This window comes from Salvelinus alpinus, chromosome 3 (genome assembly GCF_045679555.1).
Source record: "Salvelinus alpinus chromosome 3, SLU_Salpinus.1, whole genome shotgun sequence".
In the NCBI taxonomy this organism is placed as follows: Eukaryota; Metazoa; Chordata; class Actinopteri; order Salmoniformes; family Salmonidae; genus Salvelinus; species Salvelinus alpinus.
The window spans coordinates 21,892,740-21,910,240 of NC_092088.1; the positions used below are offsets into that span (position 1 = coordinate 21,892,740).

General features: G+C 43.1%; 1 protein-coding gene across 1 annotated transcript; it reads right to left on the reverse strand.

Moving 5' to 3' along the window:
* Positions 1-3,508: 3,508 nt before the first annotated feature.
* Positions 3,509-15,168, reverse strand: tap2t (transporter associated with antigen processing, subunit type t, teleost specific). Its single transcript, XM_071392037.1, has 12 exons — positions 14,901-15,168; positions 13,536-14,089; positions 13,236-13,350; positions 12,940-13,070; positions 12,490-12,695; positions 11,112-11,309; positions 10,778-10,906; positions 10,485-10,673; positions 7,121-7,294; positions 6,683-6,842; positions 6,297-6,433; positions 3,509-6,025 (listed from the first exon to the last, which is right to left on the reverse strand). Exons 2-12 carry the CDS (start codon positions 14,044-14,046, stop codon positions 5,834-5,836), a joined length of 2,142 nt encoding a protein of 713 aa, XP_071248138.1. The 5' UTR covers positions 14,047-14,089; positions 14,901-15,168; the 3' UTR covers positions 3,509-5,833.
* Between the last annotated feature and the right edge of the window lie 2,333 nt (positions 15,169-17,501).

The following is a 17,501-nucleotide window of genomic DNA, read 5'->3' on the forward strand; positions in this document are numbered from 1 at the left end:
CTCCACTGAGTCCACCGTCCTCTCCACCCCAAAACACCACCATCTGATGTCTGCACCCCAGCTCCCTCTGACCAGTTAGACGTGTCTGGGAACGAGATGAAATCAAACAACTGAGAACACACATCAACGTCATAGGACAGGTAACACTTATCGCTCAACAAAACACACTTTCATGAGTAGGGCAGACTAAAACAACTGACACACACAGAAACACTCACATACAGTATGTGGAGGATGAGAAGTGTGTGTCCTGGTGAAAGGAGGGGAAGGCCATGTTTTTCAGGACGTTCTTCCTCAGAGGGAGCAGCATCAGAAGCAGCATGTTAGACCCCTCACACACTAACCCCTTCAAAGAGGACAGAGGGTATGACAGTCTGCATCCTCACTTCCCACACACAGGTTAGCGCCTTCAGATACATACCCTCTAACAGAGCACAATGGGAAACATTCCCTCTGCACGCTTACCTCACACATAACACAGAGAAATATATGTCATAAGATTCTCGGTGCCGACTTTATGCCTTTCTATGCAGAAATTATGACCGTGTGTGTTTGTGTGTGCTAATCCATTCCTGTGTGTGTTACCTGTAGGAAGTGGTATATCTGCTGCAGCAGCTCCGTGTCTATGGATGTTCTTCTCCACTGAAGATGTGTAGCATGTGAGGTATTGTAAGGGATTGTAATTCTGCATCCAATCTATTTAGTCCTACCTCAGGCCAACAACCTGAAAGGATGGGACACGACAACTTAACACACCCTGTAACTCTTCTGATGTCATGTCTCGTGTAACGGATGTGAAATGGCTAGCTAGTTAGCGGTGGTGCGCGCTAATAGCATTTCAATCGGTGACGTCACTTGCTCTGAGACCTTGAAGTAGTGGTTCCCCATGCTCTGCAAGAGCCGTGGCTTTTGTGGAGCGATGGGTAACGATGCTTCGTGGGTGACTGTTGTTGATGTGTGCAGAGGGTCCCTGGTTCGCACGAGGGGACGGACTAAAGTTATACTGTTACATTGGTGCCGTGACCCGGATCACTGGTTGCTGCGGAAAAGGAGGAGGTCGAAAGGGGGGTGAGTGTAACGGATGTGAAATGGCTAGCTAGTTAGCGGTGGTGCACGCTAATAGCATTTCAATCGGTGACATCACTTGCTCTGAGACCTTGAAGTAGTGGTTCCCCATGCTCTGCAAGAGCCGTGGCTTTTGTGGAGCGATGGGTAACGATGCTTCGTAGGTGACTGTTGTTGATGTGTGCAGAGGGTCCCTGGTTCGCGCCCGGGTCGGGGCGAGGGGACGGACTAAAGTTATACTGTTACACTCGCACACCCAAATATCTCTCTGCAGCTTACGTTCCATCCCTGAAGTAACCATTGCTACAAATGCTAAAAATACAATCTTACGGAAACATATATCACTTGTTGACATTCCCTCTGTGCTGGTACAGATCTACTACTCACACCACTCCTCTCAGGATCCCTCCCCCTTGACCCATCTTCCTCTACTTTATTCCCGCCTCAGCATATGACAACTTCTGCACTACTCTAACCCTGGAAACCTCAACCTGCTTCTCTCGCACGTGACATTTCTGATCCACAGCCCCATGGGCACCCCTACAATTAACACATACCACTACTTTCCCCAATGCTACCTTTGTCTCATGCCCTTCTGCACTTCTCAAACCTCCCACCTACACACTGCTGCCACATGCCCATAAGCTTGACACCTGTAACAACGTAATGTATTCGGCACAAAAGCTCGTACAGGATAACTTATATATCCTAACATCACTTTGTCGGGTAAAGACTCATCAAAACTCAAAAGAACAGACAATGACTCTGTTTCACCACTCATATCACCCTGTCTGCGTCGAACCAAACGACAAGCATCACAAACACCAGGAATCTTCCCCTTCAGTTGGTAAACTTTTACATCTACTGCTACCCACAATTCACATTTCTTGCCCCCATTCATTTAACGCGGAGCGCCTTCTCCCTCTGACCAGCATAAACCCAAACAATTATCACAAGATCACTTCTGGTTACTCTCACCAATTCCACAGCACCCAACTCTGTTTTCACCCACCCTGAAACGACAAATGGATCAGCCAAAAGGCAAGGGTCCACTTTTTCCAAAAACTTCACTCCTACTGTCACAGACTCATCTTTATCCTGACCCTCGGTGCAAGCCTCGGGCTCTGAGAACTTCACCACACCTACCACCTCCAATATTTCGACCTCATTCACTTCCATTTCTCCACCTGTCTTCAGCTCACTTTGCTTACATTTTCTACCATTGTTCTTTAACAAACCATCTCCCTTTTTCCACCATTTTGAATCCCCTCAAGCTCACCCTCTTCCTCCCTCTCCCTCTCTTAGACCTCCTCTGCCTGTCTTTTCCCCTCCATTCCTCCTAGGTATTCCAAGTATACTTCTCCTTATGATAATGCTGCACTTCTCCTGACATACATCTTGTTCTTGCTTTCTCAAGGGACGCCATTTAACCGGCTGTCACAATCAGCATGAACCCCTCGGGATGTAGCGCTCACCAGTGCACCCCACTTATAAAGCAGCTGCTTCGTCTCGATGTTCTTCTTTATCAAAAGCTACCGCAACGCTTTTCCATTTCAAAAAAGCACGCTCTTCCAACCACCACTCACCATCTTGCTTCCTGCTGGTTTTCCATTCTAACTGATAAGTAATTGCACCCACCTAAATCAGTCCCTGATTAGAGGGGAACAATGAAAAAAGGCAGTGGAACTGGCTTCGAGGTCCAGAGTGTAATTTGAGGGCTCTAATATATACAAAGCCATACCATGCAAGGCAGGGAATGGCAGAAGGGTTGTGCCTACCTATGTGTCTAGTGCCTACTGTCAACACTGCCAGCTTCAATTTCACCCAGTGGTGCAGGTGTAGTGGTGGCCATACACAGGAATACGCAGTATGCCCACCTATTTCCACAGATATACTCACCTATACTCACTAATTACCATTGAGAACAATTGAATATAGATCGTTATATTTTTCACCACCTTTCACCTCTGCCATTATTAGGTGGGAATGACCACCTATAGCTAGCTACGTACACCATATAGACAATTGTTGATAATTAATTCATACTCACCTGATGGCAGACATCCTTGTACACTGTACAGACAGGCACATACACCTGTTTGGTATGATTGCTAGCCAGTGATTTTAGCATGTCAATCTTGGTTGGGCAAAACAAAATGTGGGATGCATGCTAGCAAAGCCACTACACAACACTAAACAATACATTAATTGCACTATACCACTGCTCCACCTGGCTATCAGCGGAGCCTTGTCTGGCAGCGAAAGCTTATATGGCCGACTTGCTTAAACAAATGTGGTTTCTACTGACAATTGAGATGTACAAACTATGGTATAAGGGGACAACAATTCAGAACATGTGCCGTTCTTACAAGTGTTCTCCTGTGGTGGCTTATTTCTGCTTTACCAAATGAGGAGAGTTACAAACTTCACACACCAGTCAGAGTTTTACTTAAACTACATCTTTAATAATAAGAGCTTTGACTTTCAATGATGCGCCATCTCTAATGAACTATTGAAAGTGACAACAGAAAAGTACAAAGATCTTTTATAGCCAAGATACACCCCTCTCAACTTACATGACGAACCACAGATCTTAGGAACAGTTCACAAAGGGACTTTATAATTGAGAAAGGAGTATCCCTTAGCCAGATAACTGAACGATAATTTATAGCGAATGTTTGGTCCCTAAGACGTGGTTCTAATCCCGTGCCTGGTACTTCATAGCACAAAAACACCATCTCATCCAATGGCATAAATCAGTTGTCAACTCTAGATACTTCCATCTCAAGTAAACCCCTTCTTGACCCCTCTCCTGGACAAACTCACTGAGGGGAGTGAGCCTCTAGGTCATACACTATCCCAGCATAAGTGCAACATCAGAGAGGACATACAATGGTTCCAGACACTGCCCTACACCTCCCCCAATGCGAAAGGAGGGAGTGGCTTGCGCACAGACATGGTGGAGAAAAGTAATTGGTTCCCCCTTAATCACGCCATCGCTTCACATGGTTTAACAGATACATTCACATATGAAGACAATGTTCCATCCTGTCCTCTTCCCTTTCTGATATTCTGCATAGCACCAGAGACATGTAAAAGACAAGCCTGATCTCTCTGGGCCCCAAGTGACTGAGCCCCAGCTGAGGGAAGAAATGCAACTGCCAACACTAAAGTCTATTAGAAATACATTCTAATAAAAAGTATATCACATAAGAATATTATGCAGATATGACATCTTAATTACTTATGTTACCCAACTCATTCTGATTCATCCACCACACTCCCTGTACACCAAGTCAGAACCATAGGATAAATAAAGGGAGCAGATAAGCAGACAATGAAAGCTCTTACAATATTTGATGATATTAGGGTGAGGCACATGGGCTACTAACAGCTTACTACACATACATGACAGAACACTGAACCAATCACGGGGCAGCACTCTGTATGTTCTGCTGGCTTGCCCCACCACCACAGAAAGCATTGAGCTAGGCTGAAACACCTGCATTTTGGAGCTGCCTTACTCAAGAAAACAAAAAAGCGACTATGCAGCTTTATTAACTCAATGATATATATATATTTTTTTTTACATTGTTTGCAAACTGATATGTGACACGTATTAATGCCAAAATAACATGCAAAACAGGCAAGCTCCAAAAAATTCTAAATAATCGATATATGTGAATGACGTGTGAATGATGGGTCGCCACTGTTGCTAGCTAGATTTAGCCTTTTAATATAAGCTCCTTCTCTTGTCTGCCAGTAAAGCTAACAAGCATTGAAGGCACCTAACTTACATTACTTGCCAGTGGCCCTTATTTATAACTAACCTGGCAAAAGCTAGCTAGCTGGAGCGATGGCCAGGTAACATCAGATAGTCACATACTGTAGCTTTACTCGGAAAACAGCTAGCACACGTATCCAGTTGCAATTCCTCTATCGCTGTGCATTAATTCAATATTATGGATGACATAAGAAAAATGTATTTATGCAATCGAAATGGTTATCCTTCTTAGTTGTTTACGTTCAGATATTGATTGAACGAACCGAACACGGACCACCTTTGCACTCATTTTCAAAGATGTTTGTTACATATATACTTTTTTTTTTTAAACAAATTTTCAGTGTTCACAAACTTGTTCTTTAATTTTAACATTTCAGTGCCACTGAAAAAAACATCACATTTCTATTTGATTGTGAATCAAATCAAGGAAAAATAGATTTATGCAGATTTCTTGCAGTAAAAACTATTAACATGCGGCATATTCAGGTCTGATCATTGAGTATCATTAGCTATGTTCCTATTAACTTGCCCAGTGATTTTTTTGTCGACATTTAGAAAGTATGAATAGAGAATAGATGTGACAATTGCCTGCTTAGGGCACGTTTCCATTTAACTATAGATACGCACGGCGAGGCGTGGCTTAACGTGCCCACGCCCCCGAGTAGGGTACCGATGTAGGGTAATCCCTTTACTCAGAACCCGACAACGGCTGTATTCTTTTTTAAATCAATCTATAAACATTTTGGATATGCTTAGTTGGTCGTTTTTTAACATCCATGTAGTTGTGTCGATTAAAAACAGCTGGACGTAATGACGTCACACCAACAAAGATTTTTTTCTTTACGGCATTGCTTTTGTCGAATACACCTGGATCAATGGAAACATGCCTCATGATAGAGTGTGCAGTTCAATCAACATTTTCACTTTTCATAAATGGAAGTATTCTGCGTGGGTCTCTCTCTCTGACAGCTGTGTGATTCCTAATCAGTCCTCAAAGAGTTCCTCTTTGAGTCGACGGTAGCGCCCCTTGCTAGCCATGAGCTCCTGGTGTGTGCCCTGCTCAACCACCTCCCCGCCTTCCATGAAGATGATCTGGTCAGCCTTCTCCACAGTCTGCAGCCGGTGGGCCACCACCAACACTGTCTGGCCCACTGAGCCTGCCAGGACGCCCTGCACCTGGGAGAGAGCATTAAGAACCCTATTGACAACATGTTACTGAAGCTATTAGATTTAGTTTCTATGACAATATTGGGTCCTGGTTATAGGCTATACCTAAGACCCAGAGTTGTTCCTGCATAATTCTAATTCTGACTCCGAAAAAAAGATTTAGAGTCTGTAGTCTGTTGTAGTTAGTCATGTTCATTCTGCAGTTGGTTTAGTTCTATGTTTTACATTAGACATGAAAATCATGTAATAGTGTTGTGCTATAGAGGTTTTGAATGTGTACCGCATGCTGTGTGTTGATTTCCATGCCGCTGGTTGCCTCGTCCAGAATTAGGACCTGTGGCTCTCGAACCAGAGCTCTGGCGATGGCGATGCACTGCTTCTGTCCAGAAGACAGCTGCCCTCCACACTCACCTACATCTGAGAGATACACAGGACATTAGTGCTAGGCCAGCTGGTAGCTACACAGACAGATAGGCCTGTAACTCACAATACGACCCACAGCAGATACCTCCCTCAAGCATTGTACAACCGGTTGTTCCAGTCTTACACCTTACATGCTTATGAAGGTAGAACAGCCCCTCTACAGAAAATACCATGCTTGGCAATGAATAAATGTGATGAATATGTGTCAATACAATGGCCACAAGATGACCCATCACTACCTACCTGTGTCGTAGCCCTGTTCCAGCGTACAAATAAAGTCGTGGACGTTGGCGCTCTTTGCGGCCTCTTTCACCTTCTCCAGGGTGCATCCCACGAGGCCGTACTCTATGTTGTGTCTGATAGATCCAGAGAAGAGCACTGGTTCCTGGGACACCAGGGCCATCTTACCTCAGAGAGAGATAATCATTGGGGATGTTTGGTTTAAAAACATATTAAAAACAATTGAACAAGTCATATGGTATGTCTGTATGACACAGAAGGTCTGCAGGCTAATGTGCAGCTCTTTGACAGTAACATTGCTAAGAGAGGGAGTGAGCTGAACGGTCCTAGTTTGCATAACAGTTGTTCACACACGTATAAAGGATTATGGAAAGCAGAGCCCTATGAACAAGCTAAAGTACTACAGTACATTATTGGACATGGCGGGTTTCCTGACTGTACCTTCTGATGTAGGTACTGGTGCTGGTAGCAGTGCAGGGGCTGTCCATCCAGCAGCACCTGGCCCTCCTTGGGCTCATACAACCTCGCCAGCAGGCTGACGCAGGAGCTCTTCCCGCCACCAGAGGGCCCCACCAGCGCTGTCATCTTCCCCGGATGCAGTTCCAAACTCACAGCCTGGCAGATAGATGGTTAGAGACATTTAACCAACGATATACTGGAAATTATTGCAGGTACAGGCAAGCATGGCAGGGAGATAATAGAGTGCCTTCAGAAAGTAATGACACCCCTTGACGTTTTCCACATTTTGTTGTGTTACACAGTGGGATTAAAATTGATTTAATTGTGTCATTTTTTGCTAACGTTCTACACAAAATACTAAAAGGTGGAAGAAAAATCCGAACATTTGTAAAAAAAGAAAAAAAAAGAAAACATTAATATATCTTGATTATATAAGTATTCAACCCCCTGAGTCAATACATGTTAGAATCACCTTTGGCAGCGATTAAAGCTTTCTGGGTAAGTCTCTAAGAGCTTTGCACACTTGGATTGTGCAATATTTGCACATTATTCTTTTTTGAATTATTCAAACAAAAGTTGGTTGTTGATCACTGATAGACAGCCATTTTCAAGTCTTGCCATAGATTTACAAGACGATTTAAGTCAGAAGTGTAACTAGGCCACGCAGGAACGTTAAATGTTGTCTTGGGAAGCAACTCCAGTGTATATTTGGCCTTGTGTTTTAGGTTTTTGTCCTGCTGAAAGGTGAATTTGTCTCCCAGTGTCTGTTGGAAAGCAGACTGAACCAGTTTTTCCTCTAGGATTTTGACTGTGCTCAGCTCTATTCCATTTATTTTTATCATAAAAAACTCCCTAGTCTTTGCCGATGACAAGAATACCCATAGCATGATGCAGCCACCACCATGCTAGAAAATATGAAGAGTAGTACTCAGTGATGTTTTGTTTTGGACATAAAGTTAATTTCTTTGTTACATTTTATGCAGTTCTACTTTAGTGCCTTTTTGAAAAGAGAATGAATGTTTTGGAATATTTGTATTCTATACAGGCTTCCTTCTTTTCACTCTGTTAATTAGGTTATTATTGTGGAGTAACAACAATGTTGTTGACCCATCCTCAGTTTTCTCCTATCACAGCCATTAAACTCTGTAACTGTTTTAAAGTAACCATTGGCCTCATGGTATCTCTGAGCGGTTTTCTAACTCCTTCCTTACCCATCTACCAATAGGTGCCCTTCTTTGCGAGGCATTGGAAAACTCCCTTATCTTTGTGGTTGAATCTGTGTTTGAAATTCACTGCTCGACTGAGGGACCATACAGATGATTGTATGGGTGGGGTAGAGAGACGAGGTAGTCATTCAAAAATCAAAAAACACTATTATTGCACACACAGTGAGTCCATGCAACTTGTTATGTTCCTTATTAAGCCCACGTTTTAGGCTTGCCATAACAAAGGGTTTGAATACTTAGTCAAGACATTAAAGCTTTTCAAAAATGTCTAAAAACATAATTACACTTTCACATTATGAGGTATTATGTGTAGGCCAGTGATAGACAATCTCAATTTAATCCATTATAAATTCAGGCTGTAACACAACAAAATGTGGAAAAGTTCAAGGGGTCTGAATACTTTCTGACGGCACTGTAACTGCTTGGCCAACAGACATAAGGTACAGTGCATTCGGAAAGTATTCAGACCCCTTCACCTTTTCAACATTTTGTTACTTTACAGCTGTATTCTAAAATTGATTAAATCAAGCTACAAACAATACCTCATAATGAGAAATAAAAAACAGGTAATAACTTTTTGCAAATGTATAAAAAGTAAAAAACAGAAATACCTTATTCATATAAGTATTCAGACCCTTTGCTATGAGACTCGAAATTGAGCTCAGGTACATCCTGTTCCCATTGATCATCCTTGAGATGTTTCTACAACTTCATTGGAGTCCACCAGTGGTAAATTCAATTGATTGGACATGATTTGGAAAGGCACACACCTGTTTATATAAGCAGTTGACAGTGCATGTCAGAGCAAAAACCAAGCCATGAGGTCAAAGGAATTGTCCGTAGAGCTCAGAGACAGGATTGTGCCGAGGCAATGATCTGGGGAAGGGTACCAAAACATTTCTGCAGCATTGAAGGTCCCCAAGGAACACAGTGGCCTCCATCATTCTTAAATGGAAGAAGTTTGGAACCACCAAGACTCTTCCTAGAGCTGGACACCCGGCCAAACTGAGCATTTGGGGGAGAAGGGCTTTGATCAGGGAGGTGACCAAGAACGCGATGGTCACTCTGACGGAGCTCCAGAGTTCCTCTGTAGAGGAAGGACAACCATCTCTGCTGGGACTCCACCAATCAGGACTTTATGGTACAGTGGCCATAAGCCACTCCTCAGTAAAAGGCACATGACAGCCCGCTTGGAGTTTGCCAAAAGACACCTAAAGGACTCTCAGACCATGAGAAACAAGATTCTCTGGTCTGGTGAAACCAAGATTGAGCTATTTGGCCTGAATGCCAAGCATCACATCTGGAGGAAACCTGGCACCATCCCTACGGTGAAGCATGGTTGTGGCAGCATCATACTGTGGGGATGTTTTTCAGCGGCAGGGACTGGGAGACTAGTCAGGATAGAGGGAAAGATGAACAGAGCAAAGGACAGAGAGATCCTTGATGAAAACCTGCTCCAAGGCGCTCAGGACCTCAGACTGGGGCGAAGGTTCATCTTCCAACAGGACAAGGCAGGAGTGGCTTCGGGACAAGTCTCAATGTCCTTGAGTGGCCCAACCAGAGCCCGGACCTGAACCCATTCGAACATCTCTGGAGAGACCTGAAAATAGCTGTGCAGTGACTCTTCCCATTCAACCTGACAGAGCTCGAGAGGATTGGCAGAGAAGAATGGGAGAAACTCCCAAAATACAGGCGTACCAAGCTTGTAACGTCATACCAAAGAGGACTCGAGGCTGTAATCGCTGCCAAAGGTGCTTCAACAATGTCATATTTCCGGGGGGGGGGGGGGGGTTATATACAATTGCAAACATTTCTAAAAACCTGTTTTTGCTTTGTCATTATGTGATATTGTGTGTAGATTGATGAGGGGAAAAAACTATTTAATCCATTTTAGAATAAGGCTGTAATGTAACAAGATGTGGAAAAAGTCTGAATATTTTCAGAATGCACTATATATTTCAATAGTTACATTTAAAAAAAGGTGCTGGTTCAAAGACAAGTCTCCCTATTAAAAGATGTAATGGTATCGATAAATCCATGAAAATAGCAGGGCTATTACGCTTTTTTGAATATTGATACAATCTTTCATAACAGCTCATATCCTATGAATGGATGCTTACCTTCAGTGCGGGTGTATTTGGGCGTGAGGGATAGTAGAAGCTGACATGGTGGAAAGCAAGTTTCCCCTGAAGCTTTGCAGGAGCCAGCTCTCCTGCTTCTTTCTGATCTGGCTTTCTGTCCAGAAACTTGAACACCTTGGCTGCCGCCCCGACAGTGCTCAGCATGTCTCCAAAGACATACACAAGTTGCTGACAACAACAAAGAAAACATTTCAGTCAGTTTCACATCAGGTATTCCCGAAAAATGACCTGAGAATTCAAAACGCCTGCTGGTGGTTCATTTGCTTACTTACCCTCATATTGGTCACCATGTCTTTCTGGAAGAGGACGAAAGCCAGCACACTGCCAATGCTCAGCTGGCCAGCCGAGATGAGCCTCCGACACAGGAACAGCATGGCCACCTTTAGGCCCACTGTCACCATCTGGCCAAACAGAGAAAAGATACAGAGGGCTATTGGATACAGGAGCACGTCACGTATATAGAGTACTGTATACGAGTTAAAAGTGTTCAGTGAGTAGGGATGTAGGGAAGGACAGACACATCATGTGGGATAGACTACATCTCCATGTTATTTACAGCACCCAGGGGTCTCAAACATCCTAGAGTTATCATTAGTTTAATTTTACCCTTCTCAGTAAAAGGTAGACGGCACTGATGATGCCTTTGTGCTCCTGGACCTTGTACATCCTCTCCAGTGCTTGGTTGTACCTATCTAGCTCCTTCTCCTCAGCTCTGAAGCTGCGAACCGTTCTCACCGCCCCAATGGCCTGGGATGCCAGCTCCTTGATCTGGGCCTGGCAGTCCTGCAGCTGCTTAATGAACTCCTGTTGGGTGGTAGCAGTCAGTCAATTAATCAATCAATCATAATTCTACAAGCATCTATCACTAACTAGTCAATAATCCCATTACTTTTCTATACTTGGTCTTTATTTTGTCTACATTGCTGTCAGAGTTATAGCTGCATGGGTGTTTGGGTGTTGTTCTAGCTGTAGGTAGGGTAGAGTGGGGTAAGTTGAGCCAGTATCACTCCGTCAAGGGAAATATAGTATTCTTTCTAAAAAGATATCTACATATATTTCAGGGTGTTGTGTGTCCCTGGAAATAATCAGAATTCATGTAAACATTACAAGTTTGAAAACATAGTGGTCTCTTGGCACAACTTACGCCGGGTTTGGGGTAAGTTGAGTCGCGGGACAGGGTAAGTTAAGCCACCTACAAATTTCTGTACTGATTGAAATATTACCTCTACCTTTTTAAAACCATGTCTATCTTTATTTCCCCAAACACAATCGCTTTTTTGTCTTTTAATAATTTTAAGCACCTTTTAACACTGGCTTAACACCTAACAAACACTTTGTACTTTTTTAACACTATTAACATAGGCCAGGCCCTGTTGTTACCTCATATCCCAACAACAATGCCTTGCATTATGCCATGGAAGAAAACACTTCAATTAGCTTAACTTGCCATTGGCTCAACCATTGTCTCAATTTCCCCATGGCCATTGGCTCAACATACCCCAAGGCAAACATTTTGACTATATTGGCCCACACAGATAAAAGGATGCACTTTCATGCTAGATGTAGGACTTCGTATTGAAGCTTATGAAGACCCCAACTGATGTATAGTACAATCTTTAAATGATCTACTTTGGTTTAGATACAAGTGTCATATAACCTTTAACACAATAAATTAATGTGGTGAAAATCCTTTTTTTGGGGGGACCTAACTTGCTTACCACTTGTTCCATCTGGTTTCTTCTTCACAGACTCCATGAAATGATGACCTCTTCCTAAATATTTGGTCAAATTATTACAGTTGTGTATGGTTTCCAAGAAACAAGGGTGGCTCAACTTACCTCTTTGGCTCAACTTACCCCCACACTCCCCTATTAAATTTGAGGTGTTTGGCTGTTGTTATGTCTACCTGGCAGCAGGTGTTTGGATGTTGTTGTGTCTATCTGGATGTATAATGGTGTAGGTGTTTGGGTGTTGTTGCGTCTACCTGGTTGTATGTGTTATATTTGGTCTGCAGCAGGGTGAGGAGGGGCATCTCCACCATGGTGAGCAGGGTGAGCTGCCAGGACAGGCCCAGCATCAGGACCAGCATACCAGCCGTCTTCACCAGGCTGCGCATCAGCACGTTACTGTTCATAGCCACAGAGCGTCCCATCTTGTCCACATCATAGCCGAGGCGTGAGACAAGGCTTCCTGTGGGAGGAAGGACATCATTCATAAATCAATTGGATTATAATGGTGGATGAGCTGTAATAGTTATACCAGAATCGTCTGTGACTAAGGATAGAGATCACATCACATGCCACCAAAACAAGCGAATAGGACATGACAATATGTGCTATTATCCTATTACCTCTATGGTATAATACCCATCCCACTGGGCACAGACATCAATTCCACACAGGTTCAACCAATGTTCCTGTGTACATCATCTCACCTGGTTTGTTCTCCTCAAAGAAGGGTATGTCCTGTTGTACCAGGTTGTGGAACAGCATGTGTCTCATCCTCTTGTTGAGTCTGGACAGGCTACACATGAACAAGCCCCCTCGCAGGCCTGAGCACAGAGCACTGAGGGGGAAAACCACAGAACGGTCACAGACAGGTCAATCAACAATCACAGAAGGGTCTATCATTTTTCTCTCTGTCTATTCACAGATAAACCAAAACACAAAGGAGAGAAAACAACCAAAGGAAAAACTAGAGAATGTAAAAGAGGAAGTGAAACCTGTGTACCTTCCTAGTGAGACGAGTCCCATGCCTCCAATGGCGTACATGAAGCTGTTGTGCTGGTACTGACCACTCAGCGTATCAATGACCTTCCCCTGGTAGTAAGGGATAAATGTCTCACCTGCAACAACAAGATTGGCTCGATCAAAAACGGTTCACTGGAACGGATGGCGTAAGTAAGAATAATTATAGCTCAAAAATAACTAGCTCAACAAATTCCTTGAAAACAATTGATAACAGAATACAAACGAACGCATGTGCTTGGTATGCACATTTGAAATTACTTTTACACAACGCTATACTCACAGATGACAGCCAGGCTGAGGAAGAGGAAGGCTGCAGCCAGGTAGAGGGCGTCTGGTTTGCAGTATCGCACCACCCTCATCAACTGTGCCATGGCCTCCTGTTTCTTCTTATTTTCCTTCCCTTGGTTCCCTCCATCATCAGGGAAGCCTAGCTCCCATGCCAGGCAGGCCACAGTGGAGGATACCAGGGCCAAGACCACCATGCTTGGGCCAGGCACCAGACCCAGGTCGTCGGCGGTCGATGCCGGCACCATGACCATACGTCCACTTTCAAACACAGGAGGCAAGAGGCAGAGCACTGCCACCCATCTCCTCAGCACTGGCTGTGGCTTTCTATCAGAAAGCACCAGGGTGATTGAGTGGTGCAATGCCCACCTTAGGGCTCCAAAGGCCCATAACCCCACCAGTCCTCCACTACTGGAGAACTCAAGTAGAACTAACCCAGTCCACAGTGCCCCCCACAGCACTAGGTCATAGAGAAGGACCAACCCATATGTTTCTAAACAAGCCATGGCCAATAGATAGAGTTACAGCAGTATCTCAATTGTGCTTATCCTGGAAAGAAAAAAAATAAACAGGTAAGTCGATATGGTGCCCATTATTACCGTAACAATAGCAATGCCTTTACATGCTGTCACGCCCTGACCTTAGAGAGCCTTTTTATTTCTCTATTTGGTTAGGTCAGGGTGTGATTTGGGTGGGCATTCTAGTTTTCTATTTCTTTGTTGGCCGGGTATGGTTCCCAATCAGAGGCAGCTGTCTATCGTTATCTCTGATTGGGAATCATACTTAGGCAGCCTGTTTTTCCACCCTAGTTTTTGGGATGTTGTTTTGGCACAGTAGCTGTATAACCCTGCAGAACTTTACGTTCGTTTTATCCTTTGTTGTTTTTGGTGTTCATTCTAATAAAGTACGATGAACACTTTCCACGCTGCGCTTTGGTCTCATTCCGACGACGGAGGTAACACATGCATGATATGAATATCCATAATGAGCGCACAAGACACATGGGCAGTATATATTTCTGAATGTATCGTATACAATTAGTATAGTAATACAATTAAGCAATAAGGCTCGAGGGAGTGTGGCCAATATAACACGGCTAAGGGCTGTTCTTAAGCACAACGCAATGTAAACCTCTAACCACCCAGTTTATAATATAGTATAATGCATAAATGGAAGACCGGGAGTTTCAGAAAGAGATAGGGCCCATGGCATGCCCATCATAAAATCGATGGAGGCTGTAGTGCAATAGACAGCTAGCTTAATCATATGAAGTCAGAAAACGTATTTGGTAGTCTATCATCCACACTGACAATCGACCTGCATAACTCTACTTTCTTAGAAAAGCTAACAATATTCTTACCATCGTCTTTGCTGGCTGATGTAAAAGGGGCTTTATAAATACATTTCATTTATTGTTTTCGTGCAGCAGGTTAACGTTACACCTTACAGTAATACATGGATACTTTTACTTTCACTTTCTACTGACTACCGGAACAACAAGGTCTCTGTGAGCGAGCGTTTGAAGTGTCTAGCCTACTCCAGTCCTAGCCTATATGTCAACAACATTTTACTATAGCTTTGTAACTGACAACTTGACAACTACATTTAAAATAATGTAAATATAAATATTTTGTTTTGGGAAAATATCATTCGCTTTTCCTTGGAACGAATCTCAAATCGTACTCCTCGCGTTCTCTCTCGACTCCTTCTCAAAATCCATTGGAAGACAATGTCAGGGGGGCGGGTTCTCTGACTTTCTCATCCAATGGGTTTTGAGAAGAAGCGAGGAAAAGACGCGAGGAATCAAGGAATCCAATTGAGACTCTCCCCTTGAGTTCAGCTGAAAAACTATTCCGCCTTATTTTCAGCTTGAACTGGCAGGCAACACTACACTGTCGCCACATCATGTCATACTTTGACCTCATTTATCAAATTGGAACACTCCGTTCTCAGAACATTAAGGGATAGCCTACCTTTCCGACCTCGAACGACAGCTTATTTGCTCTTTTTTTTTTTAAGTATGTTTTTTAAGGTGACATTTATCATTTCCACAATTATTTTATATAAATAATGATTTGTATAAAATGAAATAAATAATAATTTGGCCCCAGCGCAAGACACAATAGCCGTTTCTATAAAATTACCTATGAATCTTTCCATGACAAGGGAGCTATAGCCAGGGGCGGACTGGCCATCTGGTATTTCTGGAAAATAGCATATGGGTTGGTCCAATTTTTGCCTAGTGGGCCATCTAAGTTTTATTTTTTTGCGCAAAATTATTATTATTTTGCCAATAATGGGGGCCTCAAGTTAATAAATGGGCCAGTGTGTTAGAAATGCCATAGCCTAAAAAGTATGTTGCCACATACAGTACCAATCAAAAGTTTGGACACACCTACTCATTCAAAGGTTTTTCTTTATTTTTACAATTTTCTACATTGTAGAATAATAGTGAAGACATCAAAACTATGAAATAACACCAAAAAAGTATTAAACAAATCAAAATCTATTTTATATTTGAGATTCTTCAAAGTAGCCACCCTTTGCCTTGATGACAGCTTTGCACAAACTTGGCATTCTCTCAACCAGCTTCACCTGGAATACTTTTCCAACAGTCTTGAAGGAGTTCCCACATATGCTGAGCACTGAACTCATCCCAAACCATGTCAATTGGGTTGAGGTCAGGTGATTGTGAAAGCCAGGTCATCTGATACAGCACTCCATCACGCTCCTTCTTGGTCAAATAGCCCTTAAACAGCCTGGAGGTGTGTTGGGTCATTGTCCTGTTGAAAAACAAATGATGGTCCCACTAAGCGCAAACCAGATGGGATGGCGTATCGCTGCAGAATGCTGTGGTAACCATGCTGGTTAAGTGTGCCTTGAATTCTAAATAAATCACTGGCAGTATCATCAGCAAAGCACCATCACACCTCCTCCTCCGTGCTTCACGGTGGGAACCACACATGCAGAGATCATCTGTTCCCCTACTCTGCATTGCACAAAGACACAGCGGTTGGAACCAAAAATCGTAAATTTGGACTCATCACACCAAAGGACAGATTTCCACTGGTCTAATGCCCATTGCTTGTGTTTCTTGGCCCAAGCAAGTCTCTTCTTATTGGTGTCCTTTAGTAGTTGTTTCGTTGCAGAAATTCGACCATGAAGCCCTGATTCACGCAGTCTCCTCTGAACAGTTGATGTTGAGATGTGTCTGTTAATAGGCCGTCATTGTAAATAACAATTTGTTCTTAAACTGACTTGCCTACTGTAGTTAAATAAAGGTTAAATAAAAAATGTAAAATTGAACTCAGTGAAGCATTTACTTGGGCTGCAATTTCTGAGGCTGGTAACTCTAATGAATTTATCCTCTGCAGCAGAGGTAATTCTGGGTCTTCCTTTCCTGTGACGGTACTCAGGAGAGCCAGTTTCATCATAGCGCTTGATGGTTTTTGCGACTGCGCTTGAAGAAACTTTCAAAGTTCTTGAAATGTTTCGTATTGACTAACCTTCATGTCTTAAAGTAACGATGGACTGTCATTTGTTTTTGCTTATTTGAGGTGTTCTTGTCATAATATGGACTTGGTCTTTGACCAAATAGGGCTATGTTCTGTATACCACCCCTACCTTGTCACAACACAACTGATTGGCTCAAACGCATTAAGAAGGTAAGACATTCCACAAATGACCTTTTAACAAGGCACACCTGTTAATTGAAATGCATTCCAGGTGACTACCTCATGAAGCTGGTTGAGAGAATGCCAAGTTGTCATTATTCTCAAATATATTTTGATTTGTTTAACACTTTTTTGGTTACTTTAAACCTTTATTTAACTAGGCAGTTAATTACAAATTCTTATTTACAATGACGGCCTACCGGGGAACAGTGGGTTAACTGCCTTGTTCAGGGGCAGAACAACAGATTTTTACCTTGTCAGCTCAGGGATTCGATCGAGCAACCTTT